This window comes from Botryllus schlosseri, chromosome 14 (assembly GCF_051294905.1).
Source record: "Botryllus schlosseri isolate E-star chromosome 14, Bs_hap1, whole genome shotgun sequence".
NCBI lineage: Eukaryota > Metazoa > Chordata > Ascidiacea > Stolidobranchia > Styelidae > Botryllus > Botryllus schlosseri.
The window spans coordinates 9843219-9860397 of NC_137249.1; the positions used below are offsets into that span (position 1 = coordinate 9843219).

At 40.5% G+C, this 17179-nt stretch overlaps 3 protein-coding genes across 3 annotated transcripts in view; 1 reads left to right on the forward strand and 2 right to left on the reverse strand.

Moving 5' to 3' along the window:
• LOC145455033 (signal peptide, CUB and EGF-like domain-containing protein 2) overlaps positions 1–17179 on the forward strand; it is a 169491-nt gene that overhangs the window by 32851 nt on the left and 119461 nt on the right. The window lies entirely within an intron of this gene.
• Positions 235–7448, reverse strand: LOC145456348 (choline dehydrogenase, mitochondrial-like). Its single transcript, XM_080334419.1, has 13 exons — positions 7268–7448; positions 7144–7200; positions 6458–6549; positions 5299–5467; positions 4753–5012; positions 4491–4687; positions 3686–3845; positions 3509–3621; positions 2847–3020; positions 1442–1589; positions 983–1089; positions 735–860; positions 235–548 (listed from the first exon to the last, which is right to left on the reverse strand). The coding sequence occupies exons 1-13, from the start codon at positions 7285–7287 to the stop codon at positions 363–365; spliced, it is 1809 nt and encodes a 602-aa protein (XP_080190545.1). The 5' UTR covers positions 7288–7448; the 3' UTR covers positions 235–362.
• On the reverse strand, positions 13450–17087 carry LOC145456350 (stAR-related lipid transfer protein 6-like). The gene has a single exon (XM_080334421.1). The coding sequence runs from the start codon at positions 14791–14793 to the stop codon at positions 14134–14136; it is 660 nt and encodes a 219-aa protein (XP_080190547.1). The 5' UTR covers positions 14794–17087; the 3' UTR covers positions 13450–14133.

Sequence of the window (17179 nt, forward strand, 5' to 3'; positions counted from 1 at the left end):
GGGATTATCGAATTAGAACAAGCAATATTAGATCAATGGAAATATATGTAAGACGGGGGGTATTTCGAGCTTCGGAACGGGGGGTATCGGACACCGATTATCCCCCCCTGTCTACGCCACTGGATAGCAACCACACGTGAGAACCTGACGGACGATAATTCGGCCTAAATTATTAACATGATAGAAACACAGTAAATATAATCATAATATACGCAACTGGATCAAGCACAGATAAGGGATAATGCACAAAATTGTCTATTTCACAGATAGGTAACAGAACCGTAATTCTTCAAATGTTAGCGAAATTGGTAACAAGATTTCATGACGATAGTTCCACTGTTGAAGGATTCTATCTCATCTATTCAGCGTTGAGTAAGAAGTGACTCTGGCTGATATACCGGGGTATTCGGCATATGAAGAGCTGGTCTCCCACGTAAATTGTCTGCTAACTTTTCGGCTAACATAATAGTAGGTCCATTCAAATTGCCGCTGACAACGCTTGGCATGATTGAAGCATCAATAACGCGTAAATTTTCCAAACCAAATACCTGAAAAAAAATCACAGACATTGAAAAGATATCCCAAATTGGGTTTCAAGAGTATGCAGTGTTGACGAAATCACAGCGATCTGCACTAGCGGAGACAACTTCCTACTGACAATCCTACAGTGCGGTATCGAGGACAACTTGGAAGATATACGACAATGTACTTTGAAGCAGAAGTCCCACCCTTACCTTTGCTTCATTGCTGACGACAGCCATTGGATCAGATTCACTCCCCATTTTACAAGTGCAGGATGGGTGATAGGCCGTATCGCACTTTGCCCTGACAAACGCGTCAATCTCGGAGTCGGTTTGGTACTGCAAGAGATAAACGACGGCTCAGTCACAAATTGGTCACACATCTCATGCACCAACGTGAAACGTGTATAGTAACAGGGTGCTCAACTGAATAGTAGGAGTATCAAAATGATATTGGTTACCTCAGGACCGGGGCGCAGCTCCTCCCCACGGAATTCATCAAAAGCTTTTTGATTCATAATCTCTCGGGTTAATTTCACGCATTGTCTCAAGTCGATTACATCGTCCTCTGAAAATTTGAAAAATTAGTCAGGTAGCCAAATTTCATAGTCATGCCAGCAGCTGGAATCGGCCGATTAGGATTGACTTCTAGAAGGTTGAAAATAAGAACTGGACAGATTTGCGTTATGCAAGTTATTATATCAGACCGTTAACTTTAATGTTACGTTATCTTAGTAAATCGGGAGCATTCAAACCTGCTCAGCTGTTCAATAAACTCGTAATTCATACAACACTCGTAATTCATACAACAGGTATACGTCCTATTCTATTCAAATTTTCACTGCAGTATTCGGTAAATGCAGACAGCAACCGCAGCACATAGTAGATTGCCGGTATATTTTGGAGAATGAAACTCATACCTGTGGAAAGGTAATTGGGCTCAATAATTGGATGGTCGTTTGGATTCTTGGACTTCAATTTGAGCCAACCACGACTTGTCTCTCTCATTGTACCCACGTGAACCTGGTATGCATGGTATTCGGGCGCTACCCTGCCATGATCAATCACCTAAAATAGAAATAACAATCGAAGTTGGTTACATCATCTCAGCAAAGTCATACTTGTTGGTTATTATGAGGGTACAGGTCTATAATTTGAAAGCATGCAACCATCTAACCAGATCAGTAGACTGTCTATATGGTGCAGGACTATATCTTTAGTCAAAACAGAGGTGGTCAAAGTAGTCAAGAAAGCCACTCAAGTAGAAGTACTTCTTCCATAAGCCACCTAAAACTACTTGAAGTAGAAGTACAATCAGAGGTGGTCAGTAACGAAGTACTTCTACTTTTTTGTAGTATTCACTAATTAGTTTTCCTCTTCTTGTAGTACTTACTCAAGTAGAACAAATTTTTGCTACTTCTGCTTCATATTATTTTGTGATCTACTTACTTACTTTTCACTATTTTCAGTTTGTCAAGTAGAACTAGTTTTATCCTCCAATCAGGAAGATAGCCTGAGGAACTTCGGAGCTGTTTTCACGGAGTATCAACATTAAATTTTCAGAAAAGTTGGGTGAAGCTTCGCGCACAGTGGATATGGAGTGACCAATATCATTTCACGAAAGTATCGGTGAATATAATTTAGGTAGCGGGTAGTGTGGTTCCGTTCACACCGCATTGTCGCCCCTATGAAATATTTCATCATAGTATATGCGAAACAGTAGTTTTAAACGTTGTGGTGAGTCATATTTACTGTGATGAAATATTTGATATGGGCGACAATGCGGTGTGAGCGGAACCAAGCAATCCGGTACCTAAATTATATTCACTGATACTTTTGTGAAAACATATTTGTCAATCGATAACTACTGTGCGCGAAGCGCAACAAAATTTCTGGGCTACTTGACTTTTATGAATATTAAATGTTGGTAGGCCTACTCCGTGAAAACAGCCCTGAAATTCCTGAAAATAGCGAAAAGTAAGAATATCACAAACATTACGAAGTAGAAGTAGAGAAAATCAGAGCTACCTGAGTAAGTACCAGAAGTAGAAGAAAACTACTTGAGTACTTCCAAAAAGTAGAAGTACTTCGTTACTGACCACCTCTGAACACAGAATTGATCCTGGTTATTTATCCGAAAGTGACTATGACCGGCATGTCGATTTCATTTTCAAGTTTATAACTTGTAAATCAAAATTTCAGATGGAGAGATGGGACATAGTATCAATCCCAGATTGCACATAAAGATCACAGACAACTAAAGCACTTTATTGCGCATGTCTCTTATTGGCTGTAGTAGTACCCGTACCCGATACCAATGCATACCTGCGACGGCAAGAAGTGATACTGAATATCAGGATGGGTAATGCCAGGTTTGCTTCTTATGAACCCTCCTGTATGCATGTGATTAGTAGCACCCATGCCCGTCTGCCTCCAAAGCCACTCGACGCCAATTTTCACCATGTTGACAGGTTGTTGCGCGCTGTACAGTGTTATGGGCTGCGAAAAATTTTACATACAACAGCCTGACGTTTAGAACATAAACATCTTGTGTGGCTTCCCACCAAATTCATTATAAATCTCTTGATGAAGGACATAGCTATGGCAAAGTGTTTGCAGTTGCTGTTAGTTGTTTCGTCGAAGGTACATCGAGCAGGAGTGGTCAAAGTAGTGAGTAGCAGCAACAAGGAAGGTTTGAACTAAACTATATGGAAAGAGTGATTTCTTGTGACTTCAATTGCCACTCATACTTTGCCACATTGCCTTTATTTTGAATATGGATTACGCATGCGAGGTACGTAGGCCGCCTAATCGTGGTATATTAATGAAAAGACTTCAAAGTTAACGAATTTCCTGTTCATTTGATACAGCCTATGGTTTTAGTCATTCAATAAAGCAAGTTTTACGTTCTGAATTCCAAGCATCATTTCGCGGGCCACATTTGGCCCACGGGCCGCACTTTGCCCAGGTCTGCTTTAGACAAATACCTTCTTGCATTTATTTTGTACATAAACTTCCAAATGATCCTGTAAGTTCTCTCCGACTCCGGGCAAATGCTGAACGACCGGAATATCCATTTCCTTCAGGTCATCGGCATTGCCTGATAGAGGAACGAAACTTTGTTGGCTGTAATTATTCGGGATTTGAACTTGCGCGACACTGACCTACTCCGGAAAGCATCAGCAGCTGAGGTGAATTGATTGCGCCACCTGACAAGATAACTTCTTTGGACGCGCGGAACTGAGTTGGGGTGCCGTTTTCCATGCATTGCACACCCACCGCTTTGCTGCCTTCAAAAATGATCTTTTCCGTCATAGTGCGGACCTGCAGAAGCGACAACATCTACTACAAGTTCCGCACAACATCGGCCAACAAGTCGAACAGATCGTGCGGTATGAAATTTCAGTTCAACTAGACACGGAAAGGTCTATCTGTCGGACACAGTTATGATTAACAAACAAGAAAACATTCATTTTGCCAAGTGTTACTGGTATTATTACCTCAACATTATGATGTGAACTTTGCAATTGGCTCTTACTATGCCTGATGCCATAATGAGCAGCATTCAAATACCAGATTCAAAGCTTGATACTGCGACTGGGAAAGGAATCAGTCCGCTACTCAATTTTGCACAGCCTAATATTTCATCAATCACTACCTTTTTGTTTTATTGTAATTAGTTATTCCCTTCATGAAAAGGACACTTGATATTTACATTAGCAGGTCTCTTCTTACAGGACTTATCAGTCTTATACGGTGAACATTGCACAACAACACACCATTGCCTATCATGGGGTCGTGTAGAGATTTGTCTAAAAAATTGAGTCGCAAACAAAAAGTTTTTCTGGAGTATTTCTGCTTTAGCTGATAATTAAGGAAACCAGTTTATACCACAAGGAAAATACTACCTCGAGAAATAGCACCGATTAAGGTTTCATTGAAATATCGAAATTCAGTGTGGAACAATACCTTGGTATGAAGATTTGGCCGGTCCAGAGCCGGTCGCAAATAGGCCGTAGCGGAACTCCATCTACGTCCCTTATGGACAGTCATCTGAAAGGGGCCCAAGCCTTCTTGCTGAAACCCGTTAATATCGGGAGTATAGGGATATCCCGCCTGCTTGCCAGCCTCAATAAATGCTTGGTGCAGAGGCCCGGATGCATCACCTGCCACAGAGACAACACAAAAGAAAGGTGAGATAAAACACATGATAAAATCATCATTTACAAACCTTCTGATACGTGCAACGGTCCGCTACCACCTCTGTAAGTATCTTCCCCGTGCTCATAAGACTGGGCCTTTTTGAAGTATGGGAGGCAGTGGTCATAATCCCAGCCTAAAGCACCTTCACTTTGCCATCGATCATAATCGTGAGCATGACCGCGTATGTACACCATCGCATTCAACGAAGACGACCCACCCCAAACACGTCCACGTGGCCAATACATGACTCTGTTGTTGACATTTTTCTGAGGAGTCGTATGGTAATACCTAAATTCAGCAATTGATTTTCGACTCGCAATCCTGGTTAGTCAAATCACAATTATCTAAAAATCACAAGTCCGACACCATTATATATAGCTTATGAGACATACTTGCTGTTTTGTGCATATCTGAAGCAGCTTTGTCAGACTTGTATTTCAATATAACATTCACCAGCCACGGCAACAGTGAAATGCATAGCAATGACTTCGTACAAGTATCTCAGTAAACACATGGACAGTAGGCATCATCAGATAAGTCTATTAGGCGTTAGATTTTCCAGAAACAAATTTACCAGTTATAGTTGCTGTTACACAGGTTATAAGTGAGAGCAGCCGGCATATGGATTTTCCAAAGCAGTCGAAAGCTATTCAAAATTGTATCTTTGGGACCCGCTTCAAGTAGCAAGACATTATTTGCCGAGTCTTCCGAGAGCCTGCTGGCAAGTACGCAACCGGCAGATCCTGGCACGAAGGAACATGTAAAATTATTGGCTGACCTCCTGATTATCTACCAGTGTTGGGATCAAGTCACTACCTTCGAGTCACGAGTCATTTCGAGTCATTGCACATTTTGACTCGAGTCAAGTCAAGTCAGTCGATTTTTGGAGGTGACTTGAGTCAAGTCGAGTCAAGTCAAGTCTAGTCACGAGTCAAGTCACAATTCAAGTCAAATTGCCTTTTGAGGTATGAGGCGTGATTACGTCATTGTATTTTGCTAGCTGTCTGAAATACAGATTAAGTGGTCATTGATTTTGAACCGATGAAGGGATATAGAGTAGAGGCGCTGTATCGCTCACATATAAGTAGAACTAATAAACTACGTAAGGAATTGCACAGCCTCAGTTTATAGTTACCAGCCAAATTAGAGAATAGAGAAACGAATTGATAAGATGTAATACATTACCCTTTTGCAAATTGATATGATACAATTCGAACCTGCGCCAATGGTTGAGGACTATTATAAACTATTTTTAAATTCAATTTCAATAAAACAAGAGGTTTGGTTGTTAAGTTAAGAACACAGGACAGGAATAGACATTTTGGTATAAAATTACTTTTCTATACTATAGTTAAGACAACGTAGGCTGTAAGCTTCGATCACGTCGTTTGCGATCAATATATTTGTGAGAGAACAATGGAGGCTCAGTAAAACGCACGATCATTGAATGATTGGCCGCTCTCACGGGTTACACCAGCGTTGCGCGAGCAATCCGAACATATGCAATGATTTTTATCGACACCGATTACTTGATGACTTGAAATTGACTCGTGAATTTTGCTCCGAGTCACGAGTCAATCCACATTTCTGATACGCCGAGTCAAGTCAAGTCAAGTCATTTTAGCAAAGTGACTCGAGTCAAGTCAAGTCATACGAAAAAGTGACTCGAGTCTGACTCGAGTCAAGTCATGACCCGAGTCATCCCAACACTGTTATCTACAACAATTCCTTACCAGCTCCGACAATGACGTGGGTGTATTCGTCACTTTGCGAGGAGTATTTTCTCGAACCAATCTTTGAGGTCGACAGTGCTGGCAACAAGATTCTGTCATGTTGAAGAGAAAAATTTTCATATTGTGGTTGCAAGATTATTAAAAACATTGCCTTTATAGAGACTGGAGTTTATATATGTCAACCTTTAAGATGTCAGCCAATGATAGACAAGACAATTTATTGCTTCGCCAAGTTTGGTGTAATGTGTCTGCAGCGAGCAGCGATGAGCACAAACAGAAGCCAGCCAACACTTTTTACGAACGTACTCGAGTAGATCTCTTTAGATTTTCTTAACCATGACCGCTTCCACTTCTATTAGACAATTTCAAGTATTTTGTCAAGTCAAGTAACAGAAAACAGCATTTGGATGGATCCGAAGTGCTTATTGAAAGTGCCAGTTTTGAAAGAGGAAGAAAAATGATTCATGGCTTCACATCACTTGGACCAGGGGTTTTCAAAACTTATATTTGACTGTGTAATGTCTCAATTATATGCCTTTATGGTGTACCCATCGTTGTACATAAGCATTAAGGCTAATCAGTAATAAGTAGCCTGTTGCATGTGTACCGTCTGTAGTTGGATTTCGCCATCATTTCAAAAGTAGGATCAATGTCTATGAGTTGTTGCTGGCCGTAACAGTACTTACTTGTTGCAGCTGCGTGGCATCATACATGCATTCTTCAAGAACATCAAGTTTGCTGCACTAAAAATGGAAACAAACAAAATTGACCAACTGTAAATAGCTGTGCTATCCAACATCATGTCCAAACCTATTGAATCCAACCACCATCTTTACGACGTTCTTTTCTCTGCTACTGCTACACTAGCACTATGGCAGATCAATTTGATTCAACTACAGATAAATCACAATAATTTGAATTAGTAGCAGTTTAATAGCGCTCATGCCAACTTTTCTATCGTCATTTTGAAGAGTATTAATTGATTTTCTGACACTACCAGCAGGGCTCTGAAGTTGGTTCATATTACCACTGACTCTTAACATTTTTATTTCAATATGTAGGCCTACTGAATCTGACTCTGGAAACTACAAACACACCACACCGACTATAGCTACCAATATTTCCTTCACAGAACTCTGACAAAACTTGGTAACTTTTGCGACTGCATGAAACGGCACTTTTAACATTTGAGGACATTTGGTTCGATCTGGAAGTAGTTGTATAGAGTCTGAGCATTTTAACGAACACCCACTACAGCAGAGGTCTCAAACACGCGGCCCGCGGGCCGCATGCGGCCCGCCAGAGCATTTTGTGCGGCCCGCGACGACATTTTAGATTTTTAATAATTTCAAAATATTTTAGTGTCACATATCTTTACAGGTTATAAAGTCAAAATCCCCTCTTAAATTGCCCCGAAATCCTGAAACTATTCATCAAACTTCACTATCATTCATTCACATGTACATCATCATCATTCACATTCATTCATTCTCTCATCTCTAACTACCGCTAAATTGTATTTGCGTTGTATTTCAAATTGGTCCATGATACTGTGTCTTATTTTTCCTTTCGTTCGTTAGTTAATTTTTTTTTTTTGCATTAGTTATCGACTGTGAAAATTGCTCCTGTCCCGGGTGGCTCGGCTCTGAAGACTATGTCATATCGAGCCTCCCGTCTACCTTGCATGTCGCATTTCACTGTTACATTTTTGTAGTGTTATGTTGATATGTAATGTATACGAATAAAGATTCTCTCTCTCTCTCTCTCTCTCTCTCTATCATATCAATTGCAAATGCTACCATGCAGTGGAAGATTCACTATTTCGCCACATTTCCAATTCATGATGACAAAAGCTGACCCTTGGACGATTCGTTAGACTGAAATTTGTGAGTTGGACTTAGACGCGATGTTTCTTAGCATTACTCAGACTCGGGCTAACTCGATGGCAAAATGAAAATAACACGAGTGGACTGGGAGTGACTCGGAAGTCGGAATGCCGTGAATTTGTTAGAACCGTGGACGCAACAAACTAACGCGTATCCGGGTAATAGTAATAGATCAGAAGGTCGCAGCTTGGTATTTCGCTAACTAAGCAAGTAGTTATGGCAACTATTGGCAATCTGTCAGTTACATCTTTGGTCGCTAAACCCGGTTACTAGGGCCACTTACAGGTACCGAGTACCGTAGTGGTACGCTCCGACGATGTAACAACAATGGGCCGTTCGGCGTTCCTACATTTCAATCACTAGGACACATTCATTAATATATTTATATTATATTTATATTTGTTTTTGCTCCTATATTTGAAGATATTTGGCCATGAGATTAATAGCCTACTTAAGCTGATTGGAATTACAATGGTTAACCTAAAAATGTTTTGATATCAGATCAGTCTCTATTATCAATCTGTTAAATTCAAAATATTCATAGTAGCTGCAAAATTATAACCCGATAGCTTTAATGATGGCATCATACATTTGTCCGCCCATATGGTGTCTACTGTCTATATGTTATAATTAATATATATCAAGTACAACAACAATTCTATTCAAATAGTTATAAATATGATGATTCTTTTCTTGCCAGGCCTAAATTTATAGCAGAGTAAATCACATTTTGACGATGTATGTTTACTGATAGTCTGCTGGATCGGCTCACTTTCAATAGGACAATTCATTCCCGCCAAATAAGGCATACTTGGAAAGACACAGAATACCCCTATAAATGCTGCGGCCCGCGGCGGCGTCAAAACTGGAAAACTGGCCCGCGAGCACATTTGAGTTTGAGACCTCTGCACTACAGTCTGTACGGTAAGTGCTTCCTCATCTCCGACTCCAAAGGTTCTCAAGAAATTTCTGTGAGTCTGATAACGAAAGCACATCTAATACATTGATTTAGTAGGTATAGATGGTAATGGGGAATACTTCTCGATCTGGATCACATTTATTATATTTGTCTTGAAAATCCTATTTTTACAAGGTCAAATATTTCCAGGAGATGATTGCTGATTTTCATCTCGCTTGCATAAATGGAATAAGCAAGTGACCCGAGCATGCCTTTCCTTTAAAACACTCTCCAGAAGTATCAGCGTCTACAATTACGAATTATGCAATTCTACATTTCAATGTGCATCTGTGCACTGTACACTGTGCGTCTATTTTATCGCTGTAGCGAGCTCAGTGATCCCGGAACTGTTTACACTTCAAATTTTGTCAGTAAAAGTAATAATGACAGATTCGCAACGTTAGAACTGTAGATTGTAGTTCTCTATAGTGGAATACTTCATTATCATGCCTATAGATATTATGTAATATTGCGGATCATAGGGTCTCTATTCCAGCAACACCTTTATTCGCAAACCATGGGGTCGACAAAAGACAATGGATATTCTTCCGGTACCAGACGAATAATTTATTGCGATTTAATGTTACCAAATTTCTTCATTGTTGGGTATACTCTTACCCCAAGAAAAAATACCCATGATTTATAGAAATTGGCATTTCGGCGTCGGCCATTACCGCGCCACGACGCATCAAGACGTATGAATTTGTAGACCAATGCAACTCCAAGAAGTGTGCCAGAACGATCGGCAGCGAGCAAACCTTGGCCGGAAAAGACTGTCCTTATGGTGACCGAAAACTTTGATGCATATACAATATACATATAGTATATGTTCAATTGTCCATGGGAGCCTATATATGACTGGCGCCAAATATTGCTGTCCTGGCAATCGGTAAGACAAATGCCATGAATACTAGCCAGTCTTCAGGATTACCGGACCACGACCTAACATCGACCTCGCCCTCCGCCACATGCCACCTCATTTTATCGCTTGCGTCTTATATTCTCTGATTACTTTTCATTCAGTGTACGTACATGCCTCTTCTTTTTAATTCGCCTAGGCTAAGGTGGGTGCTTTATATTAAAGGCTACTCCAAGTTGTTTCAACACCTTCCTATCTTTTCATTGTAGGCTATCGCAGTCTTGTGATGTTTTGAAACGATGAAAATATTAATAAACCTGATTGATTGATCCCGCGGAGAAAAATTATTTGCCAGTGAAGAAATACCAATTTGAAATCGTGTGCGTCTTTCAGTTTAGTACGTTGGGCGGTTTTAAAATGTAAGCAAAGCCAAGAAGGTCGGCAGCAAAAATAAAGTTCCGGGCGCACGCAAAACGAGATACACTGATGTTGGAAGCGCATGAGTGTGGAAGTCGTCCGGAAGATTATGAAGGCAAAGATCGTGAGCATTACCAAGTCATTGTCGTGGAGCACATGACCTCAATATGCGATAAGCACCACTGTTATGCATGACTGTATGAGTTCTAGTTGGGCGAAGAGGGATTTTCTTTTAATTCATGAATGATTTTTTTGGTTTGGTTCTTGTATATATTCTTATTCACTCGTTAACCTCCCCCACCCACGTTATCAGATTTTCCGGTAAAGCTGATGGAGAGAAAGTTGATGACTTTTGAAAATTCAGGGCGCGTAATTGCATGCTACGTGGCTATGTTCTATTATCGAATGTAAACATTCGATAGTGCTATTCTTCATGACACACGTAAAAGACTATTCATGAGTTTTCAGCGGGCTAGCTTCGAGCGAGCCCGTTCTTATATTATTATAATGACTTTGTATACAAGCATGTCGTTATTTCGTGACCTCAATGGATACTGGTATCGCGCACATAGATCATGCCAGAATACATTTATTTTGATATCGTATTATCACAATGCACTACAAGCAACGTTCCCTCAACACTCACCAACTCACTGCGCATACCGTTGGACAACAATGCGTAACGACTAAAAAAGAGAAATGAAAAAAAGAGTCATCATAGGATTTTCTGTGCGCAGAGACCGTGCTAGCGCTGCGCATTTGCGCACGTGCGCAGCTTGGAGGGATCATTGACATCAAGCTTCGTTTAGATTTCGTGAAATCTACGATGGTCGTGACAAAAGATAGGCTACTTCTAGTTATTGACTTTCACTCGAGAATCATATTTACCTGTATTTTACCTGCTTGTCAGTTTATTTCTTTTGCGCGGTCGTTGATTTCAGTGTGCAAAGTATTGTCTTTGCGAATTATATCACCATTGTTTAAACCAGGGCTTTGGAGCAGCCGTAAATTTTAACTGCTCCAACTCCGGCGCTTTCTTCTATCATACATTAGCTCCGGCTCCAGCTCCGGAGCTGCATTATTACCACTGCTCCGGCTCCGGCACTGAAAATTATCGAATGGGTCTGTCTATATCAGAGGTGACCAACCCGCGTGCCAAATGTGGCCCGCGATAGGGATTTGAGTGGCCCGCGAGGAAATTTCCTATTATATTATCGAAATCCTGTTATGTTAACGAAAATGAATTGCTCAGGTTGTGAGCTTGCAAGGCCAACCAAAAATTACAAGTCTGGCTGCGACACTTGGGATGTTGATGACTAAAATAGCAGTTCCGACGCATTGGCAGATCCAGGGTCCATAGTCACATTTTTAGTAAATCGTCGTACATTACAATGCACTAAAATAGTAGTGAAATTTTTCTTCACGCTTCGCGTGTTTAATTGTCACACGATTTCTTGCTTGGTAGCCTACCCCTTCCTAAAAATGAAAAAACGCCTAATTTACCCGATTGAGTATAACTATAGTATAACTGTATTCGCAATTACGGGAGAAAGTCTTTTCGCGTTTGCGTTCGCAGAAAGATCATCGACGATGAAATGATTGTCGCATATTACCGGAAACCTTCGATATCAATGTGTGCAGACGCCGAATAGTCGTGTCCTTGCAAACTGAGCCCAGCAGGCGGTATACAGTAGACCCGCAATATACTCAAGTAATAATATTATTGACCTGGTTCATTTATAAACTTTGACAATATTACCCGCTTGGCGCGGCTAGTGGACCGCGCACTCGTTCGTCAATTGCATGTGCCCCTTTAGCCGAAAAGGTTGGTCATCCCTGGTCTATATAGATTACTAATCTACCCATAGGTTAGTTATCTATAATAATCTAGAGTCTGTCAGCCGTCAGAAACATCGGATGCAGCAACGAAGTCGAAGACATAGGTGCCGCTGTGTCTTCTTGTGACGTCATAATGAATACTTGTCAATTGTCAATGACATCACAGTTGCATTAGAACGCGCTTTTTCTCCATGCCATTGCTGCGCACGGCATTAAAATTCAGGCGTGCTGTTAAATTATGTAAAATCAGCAGATATGGTTGTTGCATATATAATAGCATCTCATGAAATACGTCGGAGCCGCAGCTACTCCTCAAATAACGGGCTCCAGCTCCGGCTGAATTTTCTGTAGAGCTCCGGCTCCAGCTCCGGTGAAAATGCACGGCTCCGGCTCCAAAGCCCTGGTTTAAACAAGGCTATTTCAATGAAGTTGACTAATCTCCAGCTAGTCAGTGTCATATATTTTTCACTAAATGGCGATGTCCTTATCCAAACTTTATCACAGGCCCCTGTCAACCCTGTACTAGAAGCATCCCGAATGGCCTTATATGCTATACCCGGAACATTTCATTCCCTCAACATTGTGATTTTGACTCTGCCCAAAAACATATTTACTTTTTGTTGATTTACGAAAAAATTTGGGTCACCTTCGAGCTTGTCCCTTCCCCCCCACCAATTGAGGGGCTTTCAATGCAACAGTTTCGGTCCTGCCAATATAGGCTATCGGAATACACTCCATTTTTACTAATTTATATCACGGCCTACTTTCGCTTCGCCTCGAGTTATTTATTAGAGTCTTCTCTGACAATTTGGCCGTAACTCAAACCAAAGAAACCCACCTAATTGTGATAGACCATGGAATTAACCTCAGCGCATTGCACCTACGATGTCGGGAAAATGATCATTCTGTCTAAAGATTGCTGCTGAATACAGCTCAGTCATCCGTGCATGGATCACTTGCAAATAGTTTTTAAATACAAGCATCGTATATAGCTTTCAAGCATTCTATATCACGCAAGTAGGCTACATACAAATGATCCAAACATAATAATTTTATATCGTAAATTTCATATTGTGGTCAATAACATGCATGTCTTGAACAAGTGCCTTGTTTTAAACATATGTGTGTTAAATACATTTTTGTTTTAGACATAACCCTATAAATATCCATGAACAGTTGAATGTAGAAGTTACAAGTCTCTGACGACTGCACCGCAGACGTGGTGTGAACTCAAGTAAATCTTTATAGTTTGTGGTTCGTGGCTACCTATACAAAAGTATCATGTTATTAGGAGTAGTTTCTAGTCAGAAGCAGTTTTTAGTATCAGCCATTCCATCGAGAATGCGGTTTCCGGTGTGAGTGTGACAGTTTTGATTGGAAGAATGCAGCACAATCTACAAATATTCACAAAGGATTGTGACGAGACATAAAAATGTACGTTCGTTCTTACAAAAGTAGCATATCTATAAATCAGTTCATATCTCAATAATATAAAATGAAACAATTAAAAGATGGGAAGCAGACGAAACGTTCATCAATCAAACGTATCTGATATTTGCTTTCACATATCAAAGAAAATATGATAAAATGAGTCATGAGGCATGCATGCGGTTTGTATATATAAGTCAGAGATATCTAGTTCTAGATAGAAGTTAATGCACCAATGTTAACATACACGCGGTCAGGAAACTGAAACGCGAAGATAACATTAATAACATTATGATCTGATGTTTGCAGCCCGGTCCTTGATACTTTCAATGTATGTCACCTGTTCACCTGGTACCGCGCTTTCTACGAGATACCTGGGAATCATCCCGCCTATATCCAGATTCAGGTACAACGTCAGCTTGCACTTGTCCGGGTTTTTTCGGTATCTGCTCACAGCATATCCATTCGGGTAATTCCGGCCTCTAACGTACGCGTTCGTTGGCGGCCGACTTGGGTAATCAACACTTTCGGAATATATCCAAGACACTTTGTCAAAATCATCGGTCAATGAACTGCTCATATACTCTTTGAAGATATATAGGTCAACGAATTCGCGAGCCGAGATCAAGCCTGCTGCAGCCGAGTGAGTAATTATTAGTCCGATCATTAATTCATCGGATAGTTTTTCAAGACATTGGTAATGTTTGATGCTTTTGTCCCAAGTAAGCCGTTCTTCTGTAGTCGCAGGTGGCTTCATGATATTATAGACAATATGATCAGGCATGTCGATATCGCATTCGAATTTATACAAGGTCCCGGCGAAATGCGGCGACTTTTTATACCAGATACTTACGCCTCGTATTGATCTCATTGCGGTCCATCCCACTTGATTGTGATAGCGTAAAACTTCCGATTCAATCTGCTTTGCCTGCACGTTATAGGAAGACATACTTGAGCTAGGTACGGTCCGTACGGATACACCTGTTAAATACTGAGCAGCGTTCACATCTACGTAACACAAAGCTAATTCGAAGATAATATAATATTACACTATTCAACGGCCGGTATGTATCAATCATCGCGCATGTTGATCTGTACTATCGTCCTTCTGCTCTGCACTATGAATTATGATGGGCTGAATAATAATATCAAGTAACAAACAAGTTGTAATGTTGTAATGTAGCCTAATTTCTATTTGCGAGGCGTGCAAATTAAATAGTCTCAACAGAACCTGGCTGGCGCCCAATGTGGCATAAGCGGTACGCTGTATTGCTATGTTATCTGTTATGATTCGATGAGCCTCAACTGATGTCTTTTTCGCTTGATCAGGTTTGCGTGGCGACGAGCATGCCTAGGCAGTAGCAGTGGAATTTCGTGGTATCTCTTATATAGGACACGCTCAGGAAATGCAGGTGCAGGGGTGTGGGTGAAACTAGTTCACTTCTACAGTAACACTTTCAATTTTAGCAACACTTTAGGTGATATCAATTTTCTGTATTCACGTTCTATATCACTAACAACGTAGCGATATATTTATATTTTGGATCGATTCGAATGTATGACTGCATCATAAGATAACGAAGTTGTGTCTGTATCCACACAATCCACACCTATACTGAATGTTTAAAATAATTACCGGATAATATCTTATGATCACATAAATGATCATAAGATCGCCAACAGAATAGGATTCACAGATATGATTGCGTTCGCGGATCTTGATTTTAATTGTGTCTTTATTCTGGCATTGCCAAGTTCAAATACCCACTCTCAATGTAGCAAATATTGGTTGCTTCTGTTTTGTTCTTGTATAGTCTCATTTCTCGTTCACTCTATCGACGTATACGCAGTTTACACACTAATACGCATTTATGTGATCGTCTAAAACACTCTAGTCCAGTTTTCAGCCTTTTTGCGTACCATCCCCACTTTTTTTGCAAACAGAAAATCATCCGCACAAACCAGCAGAAAATGTTAACTTGAAAGTACATAGCGGTTCAATATCTGTAAAGCTGTGATCCTTAAACTTTTTAGACCGCGAACCAAATCTGCGATTTAATGGCATCTCGCAACCGAAGCCTCACACATCAAAAAGAATACACTCCGCGCCCGGATGGCCGATACACTTTACACAACAATTTGCATTGCCTCAACTTGTTGAAAATGCGAGTCTGTAATGATGGTTTCGCTATGCTATTATCATGTCCCGTGCCATTCAAACAATTATTTCGAAATCATGATGATAGTTAAATGAAAGAATGCAGAAAGTCAATTTTACGTCATTTTCCAGCGTGACGTCTCAGACGTGCTGATTCAGTTAATGCCAGCCTCTGCACCCGCTTTCGATCCAGACTTTTGATTACGTAATATTAATAGTGTGGAAATATCAATTCACTGCGGCTGGTGTGACATAAAGTTATGAACTGTAATTTTTTCATCCGCACAAGTGCGTACCATCCCACAGGTTTAAAAGCACTGCTCAAGTCTAAATTGATAATGTCAATTTTAACAAATATGATGATGCTGAATCAGTATAACGGACTTCGAGTGAGAGAGTGGACCGATAATTTTAACGTGTGTGATTTCAGTGGTGCTCGGTGGTGTACAAACAGATATGGCTTCATAATGCCTGGGGGAGTCATGATTTTGGAGCGCTTTTTCGTCCCTCCGACTATATGCCACCAGGAAGGGTAACACAACCCCATGTTGCTTGTTGCGTCATTGTTCCGATATACTATTATGTTTGGTAACATAAAACATAACAACATTAGACAAAGGCGAAGAATGAAAGTTTTTTTAATATGACGTAGATGTGATGATATTTGCCTCAGGTATAGTGTTTCGATATTGCATTTTAAACAAGCCACAAAATGTCGATTAGTACACGCTATAGCCGATGAGCTGTTTAGCGAGGATTAGATTATCGTGTGGGTGATGCATATCTGGCAAGAAACAGTCAGGTTTGTTTAGCTATACGTCATCGATACTCATCGGACAATGAAATAACACTACCGTTGCAGATTACTAACTGTCGATCAGTATTCATGAAAGGGACACTCCGTCTCTATGTTACGTATCGTCATATGAATGAATTAGACGACTGATTGCTCTTCACCTCCTAGCCCCGCTCATGTAATCAGCCATATTCAGATATTAATCGAGAGTAACAGTGTACCGGAATGTCAGAAAGTTGCACGATTCTCTTTGATCAGTTACTATCGGTTTCGATCCAAACCGGGGCTCGCATCACACCGATACGCGGCGAGATTCTTTCACACAATAATACTATAGAATGTAAACATTCTATACATTCTAAACATTCTAAACAATCTATA